Source organism: Lampris incognitus, chromosome 1 (genome assembly GCF_029633865.1).
Source record: "Lampris incognitus isolate fLamInc1 chromosome 1, fLamInc1.hap2, whole genome shotgun sequence".
In the NCBI taxonomy this organism is placed as follows: Eukaryota; Metazoa; Chordata; class Actinopteri; order Lampriformes; family Lampridae; genus Lampris; species Lampris incognitus.
In genome coordinates, this window is record NC_079211.1 from 82637018 (window position 1) to 82662219 (window position 25202).

Below are 25202 nucleotides of genomic sequence, written 5' to 3' on the forward strand. Positions count from 1 at the left end.
CACCATCAGATCCTTGCCACCAATTGTGTGCCTTTGGAGCTAGGAGCTTCCAGGGTGATTATTCCCTGCTCCCGTCGCTCCGCAGCATCGCCAATGGACTTTGTTGTGGGGGGGTGGGGGGTAAAGCACGTTCCTTGAAAAACTCTCGGAGCCATTCGCTAAAGCCTTGATTAAAGTGGTGATCAGGTCGCGGCGCTGGTCCACGCTGCTTGGCCTGGGAGGATCTAGTTCCATGGCAACACAAGAGTGAAGACGATGGCATCTGCCACAGCTTGTACCCAAGTGATGGTCGGATTGGGAGTCCGACTATCACTTGGGTATATTAGTATTACGCATTAGTATTATATACTAATATATAATACTAATATACCCAAGTGATTATACTAATATATTATACTAATATACAATACTAATATACCCACAGTATTATATACACTATATATTATATATAGTGTATATAATATACAAAGTTATAAATATAACTTTGTATATTAAATATACATATATATAATATACAAAGTTATATATATATATATATATACATACACATACACACACACACACACACACACACACACACACATACATACATAACTTTATTTTATATATATAATATAACAACATTTTATATATGTATAATATATAACTTTGTTAAAAGAAACACTCAACGGTAGGGAAAATCAATATCAATTGATACTGATTTTCCGCTCCGCATTTGTTGAGCACTTTTAGCAACACCACTGACAGTTCCCGAAAAAACTATGTGTATATATATATATATATATATATATATATATATATATATGTGTGTGTGTGTGTGTGTGTGTGTGTGTATATATATTATATATTATATATATTATATATATATTATATATTATAGCCACCTGCATGTCCTCCCTCACCACATCCATAAAGCTCCTCTTTGGCCTTCCTCTTCTCCTCATCCCTGGCAGCTCCATATTCAGCATCCTTCTCCCAATATACCCAGCATCTCTCCTCCTCTCCCTCTCTTCTTTACATAGATGGCCTCTTTGACTCCCCGTTCAAACCAGCATTAAGGGGTAATGACCATCCCTGAACGGGGGGGGGGGCTAACAATACATCTGTCATCATCTTACAATGCTGTGATTGCAACTATTCCCCAGTCCTCTGTGAATAGTACACATGACCACTGTAACTCTAGTTAATGGTCACACCATATTTACATATGAACCTGGTCATTGGTTTGGGTCGTTATGCCACTGTATTGTTTATAAGGTGGGGACACCTGCAGTCAGTTTATAAGGGTGGGGATACCTGCAGTCAGTTTATAAGGGTGGGACACCTGCAGTCAGTTTATAAGGGTGGGATACCTGCAGTCAGTTTATAAGGGTGGGGTACCTGCAGTCAGTTTATAAGGGTGGGGTACCTGCAGTCAGTTTATAAGGGTGGGGTACCTGCAGTCAGTTAATAAGGGTGGGGGTACCTGCAGTCAGTTTATAAGGGTGGGGTACCTGATGAAACTGTCAATAAACGTGTCCAGATGAACTGATTCAACCTTCTTTGAGTTGGAGCATGACCCTTTCTTTCGTCCTTAAAAGGTCAAAGGTCAGTTCCCCCCTGTGTGTGATAAGGTGGTTGAGCTGGTAACAAGCTGGATAAAAGCCAAGGTGTTGTCTTGGAGAAAGAGCCACACAGCAGGGAACCAAGCACCACGTCCCCGCGTGACTGATGAGACCAGCCAAGCCAGGCATGGTGTGTCATGTGTGCCAGCAGGCTAGTGGTGCTATCTGCTCAGAGGTGCCTCCTGCACCACGGGGAGCTGCTGCAGCTGAAGAGCCCGTCATTGTTGAGAATCTGAAGGCGTTGGAATGGAGAGGAGGTGGAAAAAAGGAGTGAGATGAGGAGGTGAGTTGACTTTAACGGTAATTCTGAGCGTCTGTTTGTCTCTCAGATTCAGGAGGAGAAGGAAGAAGTGGAGTTGAGCTGCGCCCGGCTGAGGGGAGATGTCAAGATGTACCGCAAACGCAACAAGGAGACCCTGCGACAGCTGGAGGAGGTGGCCCGAGAGAGAGACAAGGTTCCTATAATTATTATTAATGATGGTCATAATCAACCACAGGAAACGGAATGATTAGAAAACTGGGATGGGGTTGATTTAGGCGCTGTCGTCGAGGGCGGAGCTCCAAGCAGAGTCGAGGGCGTACCTCCTGGAGAAGGACCAGTACCGAGAGGCTGTTCGACAGCTCACCCAGAGATGTGATAGGCTGCAGCTGCTGCTCCTTAGATCCCAGGAGGAGGTGCTTCAGCTCCAGACTCGCCTCCGCAAGATGAGCTGCAGCTCACAGCAGGTCACACACACACACACACACACACACACACACACACACACACACACACACACACACACACACACACACCATGTAAAGTGGCTGTGATCTCAACAGACCTCCATCCTGGAACACCTCACATGTTCCGACAGCAGATCACACCGGGTGCTGGTGCTCACACATTCCTCCAACACTTTATTTAAACTCTGACTGATGGTGACGGGTCCTCGAGTTTAGTGTGAAAAGAGAAATCTCTCCAAATAGAGTTTAAACCACTGACTTCCATATTGTCTTCTCTGGTCAAGCCATGGTACTTCAGCACACAGCGATGAGGAGTTTTCTGTGCCACAGAGACACACAAAACCCACATCCACCCGGATTTCACCACTCAGACTCACCTGAACTCACACCACATAAAGACCTGATCTTAGACCACGTATGACCTTAAACTACATATGATCTTAGGCCACATATCATCTTAGAACACATATGATCTTAGACCACATATGATCCTAGACCACATATGATCTTAGACCACATATGATCTTAGGCCACATATGATCCTAGACCACATATGATCTTAAGCCACATATGATCCTAGACCACATATGATCTTAGACCACATATGATCTTAGACCACATATGATCCTAGACCACATATGATCTTAGATCACATATGATCTTAGACCACCTATGATCCTAGACCACATATGATCTTAGACCACATATTATCTTAGACCACATATGATCCTAGACCACATATGATCTTAGACCACATATGATCTTAGGCCACATATGATCTTAGACCACATATGATCTTAAGCCACATATGATCCTAGACCACATATGATCTTAGACCACATATGATCTTAGACCACATATGATCTTAGACCACATATGATCTTAGACCACATATGATCTCAGACCACATATGATCCTAGACCACATATGATCTCAGACCACATATGATCCTAGACCACATATGATCCTAGACCACATATGATCTCAGACCACATATGATCCTAGACCACATATGATCTTAGACCACATATGATCTTAGACCACATATGATCCTAGACCCCATATGATCTTAGACCACATATGATCCTAGACCACATATGATCTTAGACCACATATGATCCTAGACCACATATGATCTTAGACCACATATGATCTCAGACCACATATGATCCTAGACCACATATGATCTCAGACCACATATGATCCTAGACCACATATGATCTCAGACCACATATGATTCTCGACCACATATGATCCTAGACCACATATGACCACGTCTCAGAATGGAACTGGTAGATGCTCTCATGTGGTTCCGTGTCCACACTGGTTCAGAAGACGTGATCTGGGTCAGGTTTGCGGTAGAAGTCAGAGCAGCAGTGTCTGAGGTAGTGTGAGTGCAGACATAGACAGGTGTACATGAACTCTTTCACGAAGATGACGGCAATGTGACTTGTCCTCAGAGCAAGAGAACCAGTGAAGGAGAGGATGCGGCACAGAGCACTGCTAAAGGTCAGAGGTCAACACCACAGCTGCTAGATGGAGGAGGAAGTGTAGGTATGTTGTACATGCCGTGCTTCATAGTGTAGAGAAGGAGGGTTTCCTTCCATCTCCATATTTCATCTATTATCACACAGTTTTAACATCTACCCAGCAGGCTGCTTTCTACCAGACCTCCATGTGTCATGGAAGGAAGAACTGCCAGGGGTCAGCCCTCCATGACACATGGAAGGAAGACCTGCCAGGGGTCAGCCCTCCACGACGCATGGAAGGAAGACCTGCCAGGGGTCAGCCCTCCACGACGCATGGAAGGAAGACCTGCCAGGTGTCAGCCCTCCATGACACATGGAAGGAAGACCTGCCAGGAGTGGGTCCTCCATGACACATGGAAGGAAGACCTGCCAGGAGTGGGCCCTCCATGACACATGGAAGGAAGAACTGCCAGGGGTCAGCCCTCCACGACGCATGGAAGGAAAACCTGCAAGGAGTGGGCCCTCCATGACACATGGAAGGAAGACCTGCCAGGAGTGGGCCCTCCATGACACATGGAAGGAAGACCTGCCAGGAGTGGGCCCTCCATGACACATGGAAGGAAGACCTGCCAGGTGTGGGCCCTCCATGACACATGGAAGGAAGACCTGCCAGGAGTGGGCCCTCCATGACACATGGAAGGAAGACCTGCCAGGAGTGGGCCCTCCATGACACATGGAAGGAAGACCTGCCAGGAGTGGGCCCTCCATGACACATGGAAGGAAGACCTGCCAGGAGTGGGCCCTCCATGACACATGGAAGGAAGACCTGCCAGGAGTGGGCCCTCCATGACACATGGAAGGAAGACCTGCCAGGAGTGGGCCCTCCATGACACATGGAAGGAAGACCTGCCAGGAGTGGGCCCTCCATGACACATGGAAGGAAGACCTGCCAGGAGTGAGCCCTTCCACGACACATGGAAGGAAGACCTGCCAGGAGTGGGCCCTCCACGACACATGGAAGGAAGACCTGCCAGGGGTCAGCCCTCCACGACACATGGAAGGAAGACCTGCCAGGAGTGGGCCCTCCACGACGCATGGAAGGAAGACCTGCCAGGAGTGGGCCCTCCATGACGCATGGAAGGAAGACCTGCCAGGAGTGGGCCCTCCATGACACATGGAAGGAAGACCTGCCAGGAGTGGGCCCTCCATGACACATGGAAGGAAGACCTGCCAGGTGTGGGCCCTCCACGACACATGGAAGTCCTGTGAGGCAGGACTACAGAGGAGCATCTCTGATAAGTTCCACACACAACCCGGGTTTTACTTCACACACACTTTTTATTTTATGGGACAGTCGGAGACCCGGTTTGTTCTGCTGTTCTGTTGGACACGTTAGATCATGCTGGGCTCACTTCTGTTCTGTCATTTTTATTTTTTATTCTATTGGGTTCTGTTATTTATTTTCATTCTATTCTCTTTTCTATTCTATCTGTTTGGTTCTTTTTGGTTCTGTTCTTTTTTGTTCTACTCCCTTTTGTTTTGTTCTGATCTATTCTGTTTTGTTTGGATGTATTCTGTTCTGTTTTTTGTTTTTTTTATGATGTTCTGTCCTGTTTTCTTCCATTTGGTTCTGTTCTATTCCATTCTTTCCTGTTGTATTCTAGTATATTCTGTTGTATTTGGTTCTACTCTGTTCTGCTTTGTCTTCTATTTGGTTCTGTTCTGCTCTACTCTATCCTTTTCTGTTCTGTTCTGTGTCTCAGGCAGCAGTGAGGATGGGCTCAGTGCTACGTCAGGAGAAAACGAGGCGTCAAATCTCCAACACCACCACCCCGCTCTAGGGGGCAGCAGAGAGTCAAGAGAGAGGCCCAGCACTGCTGCACCATGGGTAATATTCTGTTGGCTAAACACAGACTATAAATTATGGATGTAGCTATCAACACCAGCCATTGCCTGATCCGGTTGGGCAGTGACACAGACTGTACCTGTATCCGACTGTACCTGGCACGCCAGGTCAGCATAGCTGCTCCACATGAACAGTTTAACAGTGTAACTAAGACCAGCTGTACCTGGCACGCCAGCTCAACATGGCTGCTCCACATGAACAGTGTACCAGTGTAACTAAGACCGGCTGTACCTGGCACGCCAGCTCAACATGGCTGCTCCACATGCACAGTGTACCAGTGTAACTAAGACCGGCTGTACGTGGCACGCCAGGTCAACATGGCTGCTCCACATGAACAGTGTACCAGTGTAACTAAGACCGACTGTACCTGGCACGCCAGGTCAACATGGCTGCTCCACGTGAACAGTGTACCAGTGTAACTAAGACCGACTGTACCTGGCACGCCAGCTCAACATGGCTGCTCCACATGAACAGTGTACCAGTGTAACTAAGACCAGCTGTACCTGGCACGCCAGCTCAACATGGCTGCTCCACATGAACAGTGTACCAGTGTAACTAAGACCGGTTGTACCTGGCACGCCAGCTCAACATGGCTGCTCCACATGAACAGTGTACCGTGTAACTAAGACCGGCTGTACCTGGCACGCCAGCTCAACATGGCTGCTCCACATGAACAGTGTACCAGTTTAACTAAGACCGGCTGTACCTGGCACGCCAGCTCAACATGGCTGCTCCACATGAACAGTGTGCCAGTGTAACTAAGACCAGCTGTACCTGGCACGCCAGCTCAACATGGCTGCTCCACATGAACAGTGTACCAGTGTAACTAAGACCGACTGTACCTGGCACGCCAGCTCAACATGGCTGCTCCACATGAACAGTGTACCAGTGTAACTAAGACCGGCTGTACCTGGCACGCCAGCTCAACATGGCTGCTCCACATGAACAGTGTACCAGTGTAACTAAGACCGGTTGTACCTGGCACGCCAGCTCAACATGGCTGCTCCACATGAACAGTGTACCGTGTAACTAAGACCGGCTGTACCTGGCACGCCAGCTCAACATGGCTGCTCCACATGAACAGTGTACCAGTTTAACTAAGACCGGCTGTACCTGGCACGCCAGCTCAACATGGCTGCTCCACATGAACAGTGTACCAGTGTAACTAAGACCGGCTGTACGTGGCACGCCAGGTCAACATGGCTGCTCCACATGAACAGTGTACCAGTGTAACTAAGACCGGCTGTACCTGGCACGCCAGCTCAACATGGCTGCTCCACATGAACAGTGTACCAGTGTAACTAAGACCGACTGTACCTGGCATGCCAGGTCAACATGGCTGCTCCACATGAACAGTGCACCAGTGTAACTAAGACCGACTGTACCTGGCACGCCAGGTCAACATGGCTGCTCCACATGAACAGTGTACCAGTGTAACTAAGACCGACTGTACCTGGCACGCCAGCTCAACATGGCTGCTCCACATGAACAGTATACCAGTGTAACTAAGACCGACTGTACCTGGCACGCCAGCTCAACATGGCTGCTCCACATGAACAGTGTACCAGTGTAACTAAGACCGACTGTACCTGGCACGCCAGCTCAACATGGCTGCTCCACATGAACAGTATACCAGTGTAACTAAGACCGGCTGTACCTGGCACGCCAGGTCAACATGGCTGCTCCACATGAACAGTGTACCAGTGTAACTAAGACCGACTGTACCTGGCACGCCAGCTCAACATGGCTGCTCCACATGAACAGTGTGCCAGTGTAACTAAGACCAGCTGTACCTGGCACGCCAGGTCAACATGGCTGCTCCACATGAACAGTGTACCAGTGTAACTAAGACTGGCTGTACCTGGCACGCCAGGTCAACATGGCTGCTCCACATGAACAGTGTACCAGTGTAACTAAGACCGGCTGTACCTGGCACGCCAGGTCAACATGGCTGCTCCACATGAACAGTGTACCAGTGTAACTAAGACCGGCTGTACCTGGCACGCCAGCTCAACATGGCTGCTCCACATGAACAGTGTACCAGTGTAACTAAGACCGGCTGTACGTGGCACGCCAGGTCAACATGGCTGCTCCACATGAACAGTGTACCAGTGTAACTAAGACATAAGCTAACAAAAATAGATTTTACATGGCTATATTATCGACTGGGCAACACCCAAAAACAAGTTAACAGCTATTTAAATATACACAGTGCCATGGATATGCATTTTGACCAAGTCTGGATGGTACCTGTCTGGCTTGTCAGTCATTCCAGTCACGCCCCTCCTAATTGTGCATAACCTCAATCAAAATTAAACGAATGACTTTTATATGAAAGTTCACCTCCCGTTCAGTGATGTCGGTGGTGGAAACTAGCTGTAAAGACATAAACTGTTTTTGGTAACAGGCTGTGAATATCTGTATTTCTCATCTAAAGTTGGGCATTTTAACACGCGTGTATGTAGCCAGGATGCTTTCTGCCCCCTGTTGGCCATTACAAAGAATGCAGGTTAAGTTACTAACACACTGGCTTCTCTTTTCAGACCCAGAGGTTGCCACTTGACTAAACAAGAGCCCCCCCCCCAGACACACACACACACACACACACACACACACTATTGTCTATTGATGTTAAACAATAACAGGTATGCGTAGTTTCCATGGAGATATGAGATAATCTGATTGGTCAGATGTGCTCATGAATATTCAGTACTGTGACTCTGCACCATCACTGAAGTATACTGTCTCTTAATCGTCTTTCTTTGCTATTCCTCCTCTGTCTGTGTGTCTGTCAGGAAGCTGAGGTGTCAGACTGTCACCAAGCCTGGACCAGAAATAGACCAAACTTCCTGTATCGCAGGTGGGCGTGGTCACTTTATCTGATTGGCACGCCATGTAACAGCGACACACCAGTAACTCTGCCCCCCGGGGTGTCCGGGTGGAGTAGCGGTCTATTCCGTTGCCTACCGACACGGGGATCGCCGGGTCGAATCCCCGGGTTACCTCCGGCTTGGTCGGGCGCCCCTACAGACACAATTGGCCATGTCTGCGGGTGGGAAGTCTGATGTGGGTATTTGTCCTGGTCGCTGCACTAGCGCCCCCTCTGGTCGGTCGGGGCGCTCCCCGGATCGGCAGTGAGTGGGAGGAGCAGCGACCGGGACGGCTCAAAAAGAGAAAGCGGGGTAACTGGCCGGATACAATTGGGGAGAAAAAGGGGAAAAATTTGAGTTAAAAAAAGTAACTCAGCCCCCTGTTTCCATTACAACAGGAAACGAGCCCTCAGGTCAAAGTTCATCGGTAAGGAGCATGGTCACTGTAACCTTGATGACAGCAGTGGAAGTGACATCACAGACTCCGATGGAATATGACAGGTGAAGAAGTCTTCAGGAAGTTGGGGGGAATTGGACAAACACACACACAAACAGAACACACACTGACACACACACACACACACACTTACTTTTACTTGCCACTTTTACTTGTGCACACACACGGCATGGCGTAAGGTGGTGTGGTGTGGCGTGGTGGGATGTGGTGGGATGTGGTGTGGTGTGATGTGGTGGGATGTGGTGTGGTGTGGTGTGGCGTGGTGTGATGTGGTGTGGTGTGATGTGGTGTGATGTGGTGTGGCGTGGTGGGATGTGGTGTGGTGTGGTGTGGTGTGATGTGGTGTGGTGTGATGTGGTGTGGTGTGATGTGGCGTGGCGTGGTGTGATGTGATGTGGTGTGGTGTGGTGTGATTTGGTGTGATGTGGCGTGGTGTGGCGTGATGTGGTGTGATGTGATGTGGTGTGGTGTGGTGTGGTGTGATGTGGTGTGGTGTGATGTGGTGTGGTGTGGTGTGGTGTGGTGTGGTGTGATGTGGTGTGGTGTGGTGTGGTGTGGTGTGGTATGGTGTGGTGTGATGTGGTGTGATGTGATGTGGTGTGATGTGATGTGGTGTGATATGATGTGGTGTGGTGTGGTGTGGTGTGGTGTGTGGTCGTGTGACGTGGTGTGGTGTTGGGTGGGGTGGTGTGGTGTGACATGGTGTGGTGTGATGTGATGTGGTGTGGTGTGATGTGGTGTGGTGTGATGTGATGTGGTGTGGTGTGAAGTGGTGTGGTGTGATATGATGTGGTGTGGTGTGGTGTGGTGTGTGGTCGTGTGACGTGGTGTGGTGTTGGGTGGGGTGGTGTGGTGTGACATGGGGTGGTGTGGTGTGGTGTGGTGTTGGGTGGTGCTTACATTCATTTTATTTTTTACTTTCTTTTGAAATGGGTTCATGAGACATAGCGAGGCCCGTCAGCTGCACCTGTCCTAACTGTCTCCTACACCCTGCTGCAGCACGTCCAGCTCCACCTGTCCTGACTGTCTCCTACACCCTGCTGCAGCACGTCCAGCTCCACCTGTTCTGACTCTCTCCTACCACCTGCTGCAGCACGTCCAGCTCCACCTGTTCTGACTGTGTCCTACCACCTGCCGCAGCACCTCCAGCTCCACCTGTTCTGACTGTGTCCTACCACCTGCCGCAGCATCTCCAGCTCCACCTGTTCTGACTGTGTCCTACCACCTGCTACAGCATGTCCAGCTCCACCTGTTCTGACTCTCTCCTACCACCTGCCGCAGCACGTCCAGCTCCACCTGTTCTGACTCTCTCCTACCACCTGCCGCAGCACGTCCAGCTCCACCTGTTCTGACTGTGTCCTACCACCTGCCGCAGCACCTCCAGCTCCACCTGTTCTTACTGTGTCCTACCACCTGCCGCAGCACGTCCAGCTCCACCTGTTCTGACTCTCTCCTACCACCTGCCGCAGCACATCCAGCTCCACCTGTTCTTACTGTGTCCTACCACCTGCCGCAGCACGTCCAGCTCCACCTGTTCTGACTCTCTCCTACCACCTGCCGCAGCACATCCAGCTCCACCTGTTCTTACTGTGTCCTACCACCTGCCGCAGCACATCCAGCTCCACCTGTTCTGACTGTGTCCTACCACCTGCCGCAGCACCTCCAGCTCCACCTGTTCTGACTGTGTCCTACCACCTGCCGCAGCACCTCCAGCCTCCTCAGCTGCTCACATGTAGGCCACTTCATCTAAGTGGCCCTACGCGGCAGCCTGTACAGCCACTCACTATGGAAGCGGAAGTGTACAAACACTCAGAGTTGTGTGATTTACAAGCGCCATTTAAAATTGTGTTTTCCTTAAAAGTACTGCTGAAGTGTCAGTTCCATTGGCAGACTCAATTCCCAGTTTAGGAGTGTGATGTCATAAGTATATAATATAACAAATGTTATAAGAAGTACATAATATTATAACAAGTACACAGTACAACACATGAGGCAGGATGAATAAGTCAGTTCTGCAGGTTTGTTCAACACAACGCCCTTCATACCCACACGTGGTTGACATGGACTGTGCAGGACTGACTCTTCTGCACTCTGATGGAATCTGAAAGTGGCAGCCGGCAAACCGGAAGTCATGGTTGTGAGTTTTTTTTTAACAAATTCATTCATCTTCAGCCGCTTCTCCGGGGTCGGGGCGCGGCGGCAGCAAGCTAAGTAGGGCACTCCAGACGTCCCTCCCCCCAGCAACGCCCTCCAGCTCCTCCTGGGGGACCCCAAGGCGTTCCCAGGCCACATTGGACATGTAGTCCCTCCAGCAAGTTCTGGGTCTACCCTGGGGTCTCCGTCCAGTTGGATGTGCCCGGAAAACCTCCAAAGGAAGGTGCCCAGGAGGCATCCTAATCAGATGCCCAAACATCTCAACTGGGTCCTTTAGATGCAAAGGAGCAGCGGCTCTACTCCCAGCTCCCTCCGGATGTCTGAGCTCCTCACCCTATCTGTAAGGCTGAGCCCAGACCCCCTATGGAGGAAACTCATTTCAGCTGCTTGTATCCACGATCTCACCCTTTCGGTGAGATCATGACCATAGGTGAGGGTTGGAACGAAGACTGTCTGGTAAACTGAGAGCTTTGCCTTCCGGCTCAGCTCCCTCTTCACCACAACGGTCCGATATAACGTCCACATTACTGCTGATGCTGCACCAATCCACCTGTCAATCTCCCGCTTCATCCTACCCTCACTCATGAACAAGACCCCGAGATACTTGAACTCCTTCACTTGAGGCAACAACTCATCCCCAACCCGGAGGGAGCAATCCACCATTTTCCGGTAGAGAACCATGGCCTCAGACTTGGAGGTGCTGAGTCTCATCCCGGCCATTTCACACTCAGCTGCACACCACCCCAGTGCGTGCTGGAGGTCACGTTCTGATGAAGCCAACAAAACCACATCATCTGCAAAGAGCAGAGATGCAATTCCGAGGTTCCCAAAACGGACACACTTCTCACCTTGGCTGCTCCTTGAGATCCTGTCCATGAATATCACAAACAGAATCAGAGACAAGGGACAACCTTGGTGGAGTCCAACACCCACCGAGAACGTGTTTGACTTTGTGCCAAGAATGCGGACACAGCTCTCACTTTGGTTATACAAGGACCGGATGGCTTGTAGCAACTGCCCTGGTGCCCTATACTCCTACAGTACCCCCCCCTCACAGAGTACCCTGGGGTACATGGTCGTAAGCCTTCTCCAAGTCCCCAAACACATGTAGACTGGCTGGTCAAACTCCCATGCCCCCCTCAGCACTTCCACAAGGGTAAAGAGTTGGTCCGTTGCTCCACGGCCAGGACGGAATCCACATTGTTCCTGCTGGATCCGGGGTTCCACAATCGGTCGGTTAACTAATTATTATTATTATTATTATTATATTCATAAATTGCAAGATTAAATAACATCAACCAACCAACACGGTGTGTGTATGCCAGGGGTTATGAGGTAAAGGAATCAAAAACAGAACAAAAAATAAAAAGCGGGGAGGTTCAGCAGTTTGTTGGGCCCTGGGGTGTGTAGAGTGCTGAGTAGTTGCTTTGTGTTGTTGCTCTTGACTTGTAAACGTGTTGAATAAAGGTTCTGTTAAAACTCTACTCTTGTGAATGTGACACTTGGCTGGAATAATGAAAGGGTTTCTAACATAACACTGTTTCTGCTCTGAGCTGCACGGATGTGTTGAGCAAACTCTGTGCAGAAGGTGCCAGGATAAGGACGGTCCCAAAGCACGAACACCTACGGCCCATTCCCTAGCAGGTCCACACAAGTGCAGCTAAGACCATGTCGCACGTCTCCTCTGCAAACAATGCTTAGTTGGACAGCATGGACGGAGACATCCGGAGGTTTGCCGTGCTCCAGGAAGTGGAAGAGAGGGAGCAAACGTCTCTCCAGTAATGGAGGACATGCGGAACAGTGACGACGTCCTCCTGCAAGGGAAGAGGGATCGGACCTTCTGTCCCGGGTTGAAGGGCTGGACAACAAACCCAGTTTCCTCACCAGTGTGTCACTTGAAGTGAACTAAGGAGGGGAAGGAAGGACTTCCCTCTTTCCTAGGTCTTCAATTAAATTATTAACATGTATATAGTATGTCTTACAGTAAATGATTACCACAGACAGAGACCAAAACTCTGTCTTATGTATATATGTCTTACAGTAAATGATTACCACATACACAGACCAAAACTCTGTCTTATGTATATATGTCTTACAGTAAATTATTATCACAAACACAGACCAAAACTCTGTCTTATGTATATATGTCTTACAGTAAATTATTACCACATACAGAGACCAAAACTCTGACTTATGTATATATGTCTTACAGTAAATTATTAACACATACACAGACCAAAACTCTGTCTTATGTATATATGTCTTACAATAAATTATTATCACATACACAGACCAAAACTCTGTCTTATGTATATATGTCTTACAGTAAATTATTATCACATACACAGACCAAAACTCTGTCTTATGTATATATGTCTTACAGTAAATTATTACCACATACACAGACCAAAACTCTGTCTTATGTATATATGTCTTACAGTAAATTATTACCACATACACAGACCAAAACTTTGTCTTATGTATATATGTCTTACAGTAAATTATTACCACATACACAGACCAAAACTCTGTCTTATGTATATATGTCTTACAGTAAATTATTATCACATAGAGACCAAAACTCTGTCTTATGTATATATGTCTTACAGTAAATTATTACCACATACACAGACCAAAACTCTGTCTTATGTATATATGTCTTACAGTAAATTATTACCACATACAGAGACCAAAACTCTGTCTTATGTATATATGTCTTACAGTAAATTATTAACACATACACAGACCAAAACTCTGTCTTATGTATATATGTCTTACAGTAAATTATTATCACATACACAGACCAAAACTCTGTCTTATGTATATATGTCTTACAGTAAATTAATACCACATACAGAGACCAAAACTCTGTCTTATGTATATATGTCTTACAGTAAATTATTATCACATACACAGACCAAAACTCTGTCTTATGTATATATGTCTTACAGTAAATTATTATCACACACACAGACCAAAACTCTGTCTTATGTATATATGTCTTACAGTAAATTATTATCACATACACAGACCAAAACTCTGACTTATGTATACATGTCTTACAGTAAATTATTACCACATACAGAGACCAAAACTCTGTCTTATGTATATATGTCTTACAGTAAATTATTATCACATACACAGACCAAAACTCTGTCTTATGTATATATGTCTTAGAGTAAATTATTACCACATACACAGACCAAAACTCTGTCTTATGTATATATGTCTTACAGTAAATTATTATCACATACACAGACCAAAACTCTGTCTTATGTATATATGTCTTACAGTAAATTATTACCACATACCCAGACCAAAACTCTGTCTTATGTATATATGTCTTACAGTAAATTATTACCACATACACAGACCAAAACTCTGTCTTATGTATATATGTCTTACAGTAAATTATTAACACATACAGAGACCAAAACTCTGTCTTATGTATATATGTCTTACAGTAAATTATTACCACATACACAGACCAAAACTCTGTCTTATGTATATATGTCTTACAGTAAATTATTACCACATACACAGACCAAAACTCTGTCTTATGTATATATGTCTTACAGTAAATTATTATCACATAGAGACCAAAACTCTGTCTGTACTCACACCCACGTTAAAATGAGATGACGCTGGCATATTGTCACGTGACAACGCCCGGTCCGTTGTCATGACGACGCGGAGACGCTCTGACTGTCGGTCAAACTAAGGAGAAAACTAAGCTCCCGACAGAAGTTGAGGACTTACGCAGCTCACCGGACTGGTTATTATTACTGGCAAGACGGGGACTAGATGTTATCCACCTGCTGCACGCCGGGAACCAGGCCGTCAACAAACGTCTTTAGCAGATTTCAGAGTTAAGCTAACTGTGTTGGCTTGCTAGCATCCGGTCTGAAGAGTTAAGCTAACTGTGTTGGCTTGCTAGCATCCGGTCTGAAGAGTTAAGCTAACCGTGTGGGCTTGCTAGCATCCGGTCTGAAGAGTTAAGCTAACCGTGTTGGCTTGCTAGCATCCGGTCTGAAGAGTTAAGCTAACCGTGTTGGCTTGCTAGCATCCGGTCTGAAGAGTTAAGCTAACCGTGTTGGCTTGCTAGCATCCGGTCTGAAGAGTTAAGCTAACCTTGTTGGCTTGCTAGCATCCGGTCTGAAGAGTTAAGCTAACCGCTCTAGCTTGCTAGCATCCGGGACGACATGGCGAGCAGCAAGCCGGTTGCCAGCAGGATGATCTACAGGCACGTGTTTGAGGCCCAGGTGAGTATGCCGCTGCGTCCTCTACAGGAGAGGTGATACTGAGCTGGCCTGGAGAGAGAGGAACCATGGGAGGTGATACTGAGCTGGCCTGGAGACAGACTGGATCTCAGGATCTCAGTACATGAGCAAAAGACAGTACAGTTTTAGCTTGATGTGAACTGACACAGTTCTCACTCATTAGAAACTAATGGTGTTGTGTATTTCATCCACTTTACCCCGACACCAGCGCTCTTCATCAACAGACAAGTCTACAGTAAGGTTTTCCTCTGCTCTGGGGTATTAGAAATGAGCTTCTGTTAGTACTTCTACACCATATAACCATGGTAACCGCAGTCATGTGACTACCTGCTTATTTTCAAGGCACAGCTGTCAAGGTCCTTGCAATCCACTCGGAGGGACAGAGCAGCACATGGAGCCCCGATGGCAGGATCTGTGCATACTGAGAAGAGGACCGGCCAGAACAAGAACGCTGTACCAGACAGCACCAAACACACTGACAGGTACAGGTATCAGCTGACACTGACAGGTATCAAAGAAGGTTGAATCAGTTCATCTGGACACAACGTTTATTGACAGATACGTTTTATCATTATCTAAGTGATGTCTTCAGTCTCACCTGACTGCAGGTACCCCCACCCTTGTAAACTGACTGCAGGTACCCCCACCCTTGTAAACTGACTGCAGTTACCCCACGCTTATGAACTGACTGCAGGTATCTCACCCTTATAAACTGACTGCAGGAATCCCCACCCTTATAAACTGACTGCAGGAATCCCCACCCTTATAAACTGACTGCAGGTATCCCCACCCTTATAAACGGACTGCAGGTATCCCCACCCTTATAAACTGATTGCAGGTATCCCCACCCTTATAAACTGACTGCAGGTATCCCACCCTTATAAACTAACTGCAGGTACCCCCACCCTTATAAACTGACTGCAGGTATCCCACCCTTATAAACTGACTGCAGGTATCCCGACCCTTATAAACTGGCTGCAGATACCCAAAACCTTATAAACTGACTGCAGGTGCAGGTATCCCCACCCTTATAAACTGACTGCAGGTATCCCCACTCTTATAAACTGACTGCAGGTACCCCCACCCTTATAAACTGACTGCAGGTACCCCCACCCTTATAAACTGACTGCAGGTGCAGGTATCTCCACCCTTATAAACTGACTGCAGGTATCCCCACCCTTATAAACTGACTGCAGGTATCCCACCTTATAAACTGACTGCAGGTATCCCACCCTTATAAACTGACTGCAGGTATCCCCACTCTTATAAACTGACTGCAGGTACCCCCACCCTTATAAACTGACTGCAGGTACCCCCACCCTTATAAACTGACTGCAGGTGTAGGTATCCCCACCCTTATAAACTGACTGCAGGTATCCCCACCCTTATAAACTGACTGCAGGTATCCCACCTTATAAACTGACTGCAGGTATCCCACCCTTATAAACTGACTGCAGGTATCCCACCCTTATAAACTGACTGCAGGTATCCCCACCCTTATAAACTGACTGCAGGTATCCCCACCCTTATAAACTGACTGCAGGTATCCCACCCTTATAAACAACACAGTTGCCTAATGACCAAAACCAATGACCAGTTTCATATGCAAATATGGATGTGACCATTAACTAGAGTTAGATTGGTCATGTGTACTATTCACAGAGGATTTGGAAATAGTTTTAGTCACAGCATTATAAGATGGTGACAGTTGTACTCTTAGTGCCCCCCTCGGCTGAGGGATGGTTGTCCCCTCTTCACATAGATGACCTCTTTGACTCCCTGTTCAAACCAGCGTTCCTCCCCATCAAGGATGTGCACCACCTCATCCCTGAAAGAGTGGCCACTGGCCTGTAGATGGTGTAGACCAGTGTTTCCCAACCTAGTCCTCAAGGAACGCCTATCCTGCAGATTTTCATTGTAACCCTGCATAGGTAGCCCTGCTTGTACTTACTCAACCAATCATCTCACAGCACTTAATTATACAAGGTGTGCAACATCTGACATAATTCATTGCTGGTTGGCTGAATAACTACAAACAGGTACCTATTCATTGTTGCAAAGCAAATCTGCAGGATAGGGGTTCCTTGAGGACTGGGTTGGGAAACACTGGTGTAGACTGTGTAGACTGTGTAGACTGTAGATGGTGCAGACTGTGTAGATGGTATAGACTGTGTAGATAGTGTAGACTGTGTAGATGGTGTAGACTGTGGAGTCCTGGCCTGTAGATGGTGTAGACTGTGTAGATGATGCAGACTGTGTAGATGGTGTAGACTGTGGAGTCCTGGCCTGTAGATGGTGCAGACTGTGTAGATGGTGCAGATTGTGTAGATGGTGTAGACTGTGGAGTCCTGGCCTGTAGATGGTGCAGACTGTGTAGATGGTGTAGACTGTGGAGTCCTGGCCTGTAGATGGTGTAGACTGTGTAGATGATGCAGACTGTGTAGATGGTGTAGACTGTGGAGTCCTGGCCTGTAGATGGTGCAGACTGTGTAGACGGTGTAGACTGTGGAGTCCTGGCCTGCAGATGGTGTGAACTGTGTAGATTGCTCAGACTGTGTAGATGGTGTAGACTGTGGAGTCCTGGCCTGTAGATGGTGTAGACTGTGTAGATGGTGTAGACTGTGGAGTCCTGGTCTGACGTGGTAGCTCTCCTGTGTTGTGTCATCCTCTTGGCCAGCGTCTGTTTAGTTTTCCCAGTGTACAAGTCACAGCAATCCTCCTGGCACTTAACAGCTACACTATATTGCTCTGTTTGTGCCGGGGGATCTGATCCTTGGGGTGGACCAACTTCTGGCGCAGTGTGTTTTGGGGTTTGAAAGCAACTGAGACACGGTGTTTGTAAAATATGCATCTCAGCTGTTCTGACACTCCCACCACATACAGAATCACCACTGGTTTACTCTTAGGCAGCTGTTGGGCTTCTCCTCTCTTTGATTGGCTGGTGCACTGTTTGGGGTCTTCCTGTCTTTGACAAGTGCCCAGTTAGGATAACCACACTTAACCAGGGCCTGTTTAATGTGGGGTTTCTCCCCTTCCCCAGCCGCTGTGCTGGTGGGGATGTTGTCAGCTTGGTGGTACAGCATCCTGATGACTCCTAGTTTGTGGTCCAGTGGATGATGAGAATCAAACCTTAAGTACTGATCAGTATGTGTTGGTTTATGGTAAACACCAACAATCAAATGTCCCCATCACCAGTTGTAGTGTCACGGTGTAAACACCAACAATCAAATGTCCCCATCACCAGCTGTAGTGTCACAGTGTAAACACCAACAATCACATGTCCCCATCACCAGCTGTAGTGTCACAGTGTAAACACCAACAATCACATGTCCCCATCACCAGCTGTAGTGTCACAGTGTAATAAGACTGACCTGTCATGTTCTGATTCAACCTTCTTTGAGTTTCTTACCTGGATTATTGAACATGCATGAAGACACAGTGACAGGTAGCAAGAGATAGATAGCTATATAGATAGATAGATGATAGAGAGATGATGGATAGAAGATAGCGGGATAGATAGATGATAGATAGGTGATAGATAGATGATAGAGGATGGCTAGATGATAGATAGATGATAGGTGATAGATGATAGGTGATAGATGATCGATGATAGATAGGAGATAGAAAGATGATAGATGATGGATAAATGATAGATGATAGAGAGATGAAGGATAGGTGATAGATGATAGATAGATAGATAGATAGATAGATAGATAGATAGATAGATAGATAGATAGATAGATAGATAGGTGATGGATAGATGATATATGATAGACAGATGATAGAGATGATAAATGATGATAGAGAGATGATGGTAAATGATAGACAGATGATAGATGATGATAGATAATCAGATGATAGACAGGTGATAGATGATAGACATATGATAGAGATATGATAGACAGATAGTCAGATGATAGATGATAGATGATAGACAGTTAACAGAGAGATGATAGATGATGATAGATGATGATAGACAGATGATATATGATGGACAGATGATACATGATGATATATGATTGACAGATGATGGATGATGGTTGATGATAGACAGATGATAGATGATGAAAGAAAGATGATAGATGATAGACATATGATAGAGAGATGATAGCTAATGATAGAGAGATGATAGATGATGATAGATGATAGACAGATGATGGATGATGATAGATGACGATAGTCAGATGATAGATGATGATAGACAGATGATAGATGATGATAGACAGATGATATATGATGGACAGATGATACATAATAGATGATGATGATAGATAGTCAGATGATAGACAGATGATGATAGATGATGATAGACAGATGATAGATGATGATAGACAGTTGATACATGATAGACAGATGATGGATGATGATAGACAGATGATAGATGATGATAGATTTTCAGATGATAGACAGATGATAGATGATAGAGAGATGATAGATGATGATAGATGATGATTGACAGATGATATATGATGGACAGATGATACATGATGATAGATGATAGACAGATGATGGATGAAGATAGATGATAGACAGATGATAGATGATAGACATGATAGAGAGATGATAGCTAATGATAGAGAGATGATAGATGATAGATGATAGACAGATGATGGATGATGATAGATGATAGACAGATGATAGATGATGATAGATAGTCAGAGGATAGATGATGATAGATAGATGATAGACAGATGATAAATGATAGAGAGATGATAGATGATGGATAGATGATAGATAGATAGATGATAGACAGATGATGGATAGATGATAGATGATAGATAGATGATGGATAGAGAGATGACAGACAGATGATAGACATGATAGATGACAGAGAGATGATAGATGATGGACAGATGATAGATGATAGACAGATGATAGATAGAAAGATGATAGATGATGATGGACAGATGATAGATGATAGATAGATGATGGATAGATGGTAGACAGATGATAGATGATTGAGAGATGATAGATGATGGACAGATGATAGACAGATGATGGATAGATGATAGATAGATAATGGATAGATGATGATAGAGAGATGATAGACAGATGATAGATGATGGAGAGATTATAGATGATAGACAGATGATAGATGATAGACAGATGATGGACAGATGATGATAGAGAGATGATAGACTGATGATAGATGATAGAGAGATGATAGATCAGTATTCCCTCTTTATCAACATCATGTATTTCAGCATTCTCAGGTATTCTCAGTATCTGTACCTTTCTGTCTGTCTACTTACCGGTGTGTGTGTGTGTGTGTGTGTGTGTGTGTGTGTGTGTGTGTGTGTGTGTGTGTGTGTGTGTGTGTGTGTGTGTGTGTGTGTGTGTGTGTGTAGATACCAGTGGTCTACAGAGCGATGTGTAGCCAGCAGAGAGCAGCAGACAGACTCTGTTGTCACAGGACTTCCTGATACTATTGGTTCGTTTCTGAGTCCACGCCACCTGTGTCTCCTCTGCCTCCACAACACACTACCCACACCCACCTGTGTCTCCTCTGTCTCCACAACACACTACCCACACCCACCTGTGTCTCCTCTGCCTCCACAACACACTACCCACACCCACCTGTGTCTCCTCTGCCTCCACAACACACTACCCACACCCACCTGTGTCTCCTCTGCCTCCACAACACACTACCCACACCCACCTGTGTCTCCTCTGTCAACACAACACACTACCCACACCCACCTGTGTCTCCTCTGTCAACACAACACACTACCCACACCCACCTGTGTCTCCTCTGTCAACACAACACACTACCCACACCCACCTGTGTCTCCTCTGTCTCCACAACACACTACCCACACCCACCTGTGTCTCCTCTGCCTCCACATCACACTACCCACACCCACCTGTGTCTCCTCTGCCTCCACAACACACTACCCACACCCATCTACAGTGCTGCTTGAAAGTTTGTGAACCCTCCAGACATGGTCAATGTTTTTGTAATAAACATTAAGATAAGCTTATTACACATACATCCAAATCCCAATTTGTAAATCACACCTACCAAATAATGGACACACACACAAAAAGGGATATATTTTCCTTATTTAATTCAACAAAGGTGGTTTATTTCACAAAAACTGAAAATTTAACATGTGCAAAAGTATGTGAACCCTTGTATTAGTAGCTTGTGGCTCCTCCTTTTGCAGCCATTACTTCAACCAAACGTCTTCTGTAACCACCAGCCAGTCTCTCACATCTGCTTATGGGGCTTTTTGCCCACTCCTCCTTGCAGAACTCAGCCAGTTGAGAGAGGTTGGAGGGACATTTGGTATGTGCCAACTTCTTCAGGTCTCCCACAACATTTCAATTGGATTAAGGTCCAGACTTTGGCTGGGCCAATCCAGAGTACGAATCCTCTTTCTCTGAAGCCATTCCTTTGTAGTTTTGCTGGAATGCTTTGAGTCATTGTCTTGTTGCATAATCCATTTTTGTCCCAGCTTCAACTCCCTGACTGATGGCAGGAGATTCTGGTCAAGAATTTGTTGATATGCCGGAGAATTCATGGTTCCTTGGATAATATGGAGTCGTCCAGGTCCAGAAGCAGAAAAGCAGCCCCAGACCTTCACATTTGCACCACCATGCTTCACTGTTGGGAGGAGGTTCTTTTCTTCATATGCAGTGTTGGCTTTTCTCCAAACATGTTGGTTTTGATTGTGACCAAATAATTCTATTTTGGACTGGTCTGTCCAGAGAATGGACTTCCAGAAGGCCTCTGGTTTGTCCAAGTGCTCTCTGGCAAAGTTGAAATGGGCAGCTTTGTTCTTTTTTGAGAGCAGAGGCTTCCTTCTAGCAACCCTCCCATGAATGTCATGACGATTCAGTTTTCGTCTGATTGTAGACGCATGCACATTTGTCCCAGATGCTACCAGAGAGGTGTGCAACTCTCTAGAGGTGATGTGTGGGTTGGCCTTTACCTGATTTATTATTTTTCTGGTGCTTCTGGGTGATAGTTTTGATGGGTGTCCACTTCTAGGCAGAGCTGCTGTCATGTTGAAGGCCCTCCATTTGTAAATTATTTGTCTTACAGTGGATGGATGGAGCTGGAATCTTTTGGAGATGGTCTTATATCCCTCCCCAGACTGATGGGCTGTCACTACCCTCTTCTTCATGTCCTAGGATATCTCCTTTGCTCTCGGCATTGTTGATTTGTATGGGACCACAGTGGTTTGGTTGGTTTCCTCTCTCTTTTAATTAGTGCAGGCCAAACCCTTTCCCAAGGATGTCTCATTTCATTGGTCTGCTTAAATGATTAATTAAGCACCCAAATGTGTTTCACCCGAGTCTGTTACCTGCTTGACTTAACCAATGCAGCTGGGGGTTCACTTACTTTTGCACATACACTAATTCCATGTTTCATGTAGTTTTTGGGCTACTTAAACAAGTCCCACTAAACAAGTACATGAAATTGATAAACATATATCTGACATTTCATACATAAAAACTGGTGATAATAAAATAAGAAAATCATGGTAAAACAACAGAAACATCTAAACTGCTCAAGGGGTTTACATACTTTCAAGCAGTACTGTATGTCTCCTCTGCCTCCACAACACACTACCCACACCCACCTGTGTCTCCTCTGTCAACACAACTACACACTACCCACACCCACCTGTGTCTCCTCTGCCAACACAACAACACACTACCCAAACCACCTGTGTCTCCTCTGCCAACACAACACCACACTACCCACACCACCTGTGTCTCCTCTGTCAACACAACAACATCCTACCCACACCACCTGTGTCTCCTCCGTCAACACAACAACACACTACCCACACCACCTGGGTCTCCTCTGCCAACACAACAACACCCTACCCACACCACCTGTGTCTCCTCTGCCTACACAACAACACACTACCCACACCAACCTGTGTCTCCTCTCCCAACACAACAACACACTACCCACACCCACCTGTGTCTCCTCTCCCAACACAACAACACACTACCCACACCCACCTGTGTCTCCTCTGTCAATGCAACTACACACTACCCACACCCACCTGTGTCTCCTCTATCAACACAACACACTACCCACACCCACCTGTGTCTCCTCTGCCAACACAACAACACGCTACCCACACCCACCTGTGTCTCCTCTGTCAACACAACACACTACCCACACCCACCTGTGTCTCCTCTGCCAACACAACAACACACTACCCACACCACCTGTGTCTCCTCTGCCAACACAACAAACACACTACCCAAACCCCCTGAGAGAGAGCTGTGACACCGTCATTTCCCAGCCGTGCGGTCCCGTGGTTCGTGCAGCTCTGAGTACCTGCTAGCAGCTGTTTATATACAGGATGGCTCTGCGTGGGGTCATCCATCATGTCTGCGTGGGTTCATCAATCATCTCTGTGTAGTGTCATCCATTATCTCCGCGTGGGGTCATCCATCATCTCTGCATGGGGCATCCATTATATCCGCATGGGGTCATCCATCATCTCCGCGTGGGGTCATCCATCATCTCCGCGTGGGGTCATCCGTTATCTCTGCTTGGGGTCATCCATCATCTCTGTGGGGTCATCCATCATCTCTGCATGGGGTCATCCATCATCTCTGCGTGGGGTCATCCATCATCTCTGCGTGGGGTCATCCATCATCTCCGCGTGGGGTCATCCATCATCTCCGCGTGGCGTCATCCATCATCTCTGCGTGGGGTCATCCATCATCTCCGTGTGGGATCATCCATCATCTGCGTGGGGTCATCCATCATCTGCGTGGGGTCATCCATCATCTGCGTGGGGTCATCCATCATCTCCGCGTGTGGTCATCCATCATCTCTGTGGGGTCATCCATCATCTCTGTGTGGGGTCATCCATCATCTCCGCGTGGGGTCATCCATCATCTCTGCATGGGGTCATCCATCATGTCCATGTGGGGTCATCCATCATCTCTGCATGGGGTCATCCGTCATCTGCGTGGGGTCATCCATCATCTGCATGGGGTCATCCATCATCTGCGTGGGGTCATCCATCATCTCTGCATGGGGTCATCCATCATCTCTGCATGGGGTCATCCATCATCTCCGCGTGGGGCCATCCATCATCTCCGCGTGGGGTCATCCGTTATCTCTGCGTGGGGTCATCCTTCATCTCTGTGGGGTCATCCATCATCTCTGCATGGGGTCATCCATCATCTCTGCGTGGGGTCATCCATCATCTCTGCGTGGGGTCATCCATCATCTCCGCGTGGGGTCATCCATCATCTTTGCGTGGCGTCATCCATCATCTCTGCGTGGGGTCATCCATCATCTCCGTCTGGGATCATCCATCATCTGTGTGGGGTCATCCATCATCTGCGTGGGGTCATCCATCATCTGCGTGGGGTCATCCATCATCTCTGCGTGTGGTCATCCATCATCTCTGTGGGGTCATCCATCATCTCTGTGTGGGGTCATCCATCATCTCCGCGTGGGGTCACCCATCATGTCCATGTGGGGTCATCCATCATCTCTGCATGGGGTCATCCATCATGTCCATGTGGGGTCATCCATCATCTCTGCATGGGGTCATCCATCATCTGCGTGGGGTCATCCATCATCTGCATGGGGTCATCCATCATCTGCGTGGGGTCATCCATCATCTGCGTGGGGTCATCCATCATCTCTGCATGGGGTCATCCATCATCTCCGCGTGGGGTCATCCATCATCTTTGCGTGGCGTCATCCATCATCTCTGCGTGGGGTCATCCATCATCTCCGTGTGGG

The 25202-nt window shown here is 47.0% G+C and overlaps 1 protein-coding gene across 1 annotated transcript in view; it reads left to right on the top strand.

Moving 5' to 3' along the window:
• Positions 1–10356, top strand: part of card9 (caspase recruitment domain family, member 9) — a 200761-nt gene extending 190405 nt beyond the window's left edge. Inside the window, exons 8-14 of the mRNA XM_056278109.1 lie at positions 1934–2059; positions 2142–2330; positions 3791–3839; positions 5563–5687; positions 8501–8565; positions 8974–9076; positions 10032–10356. Of these exons, the coding sequence (XP_056134084.1) occupies positions 1934–2059; positions 2142–2330; positions 3791–3839; positions 5563–5687; positions 8501–8565; positions 8974–9073 (654 nt within the window). The 3' untranslated portion in view covers positions 9074–9076; positions 10032–10356. The remainder of the gene's footprint in view (positions 1–1933; positions 2060–2141; positions 2331–3790; positions 3840–5562; positions 5688–8500; positions 8566–8973; positions 9077–10031) is intronic.
• Positions 10357–25202: the final 14846 nt, after the last annotated feature.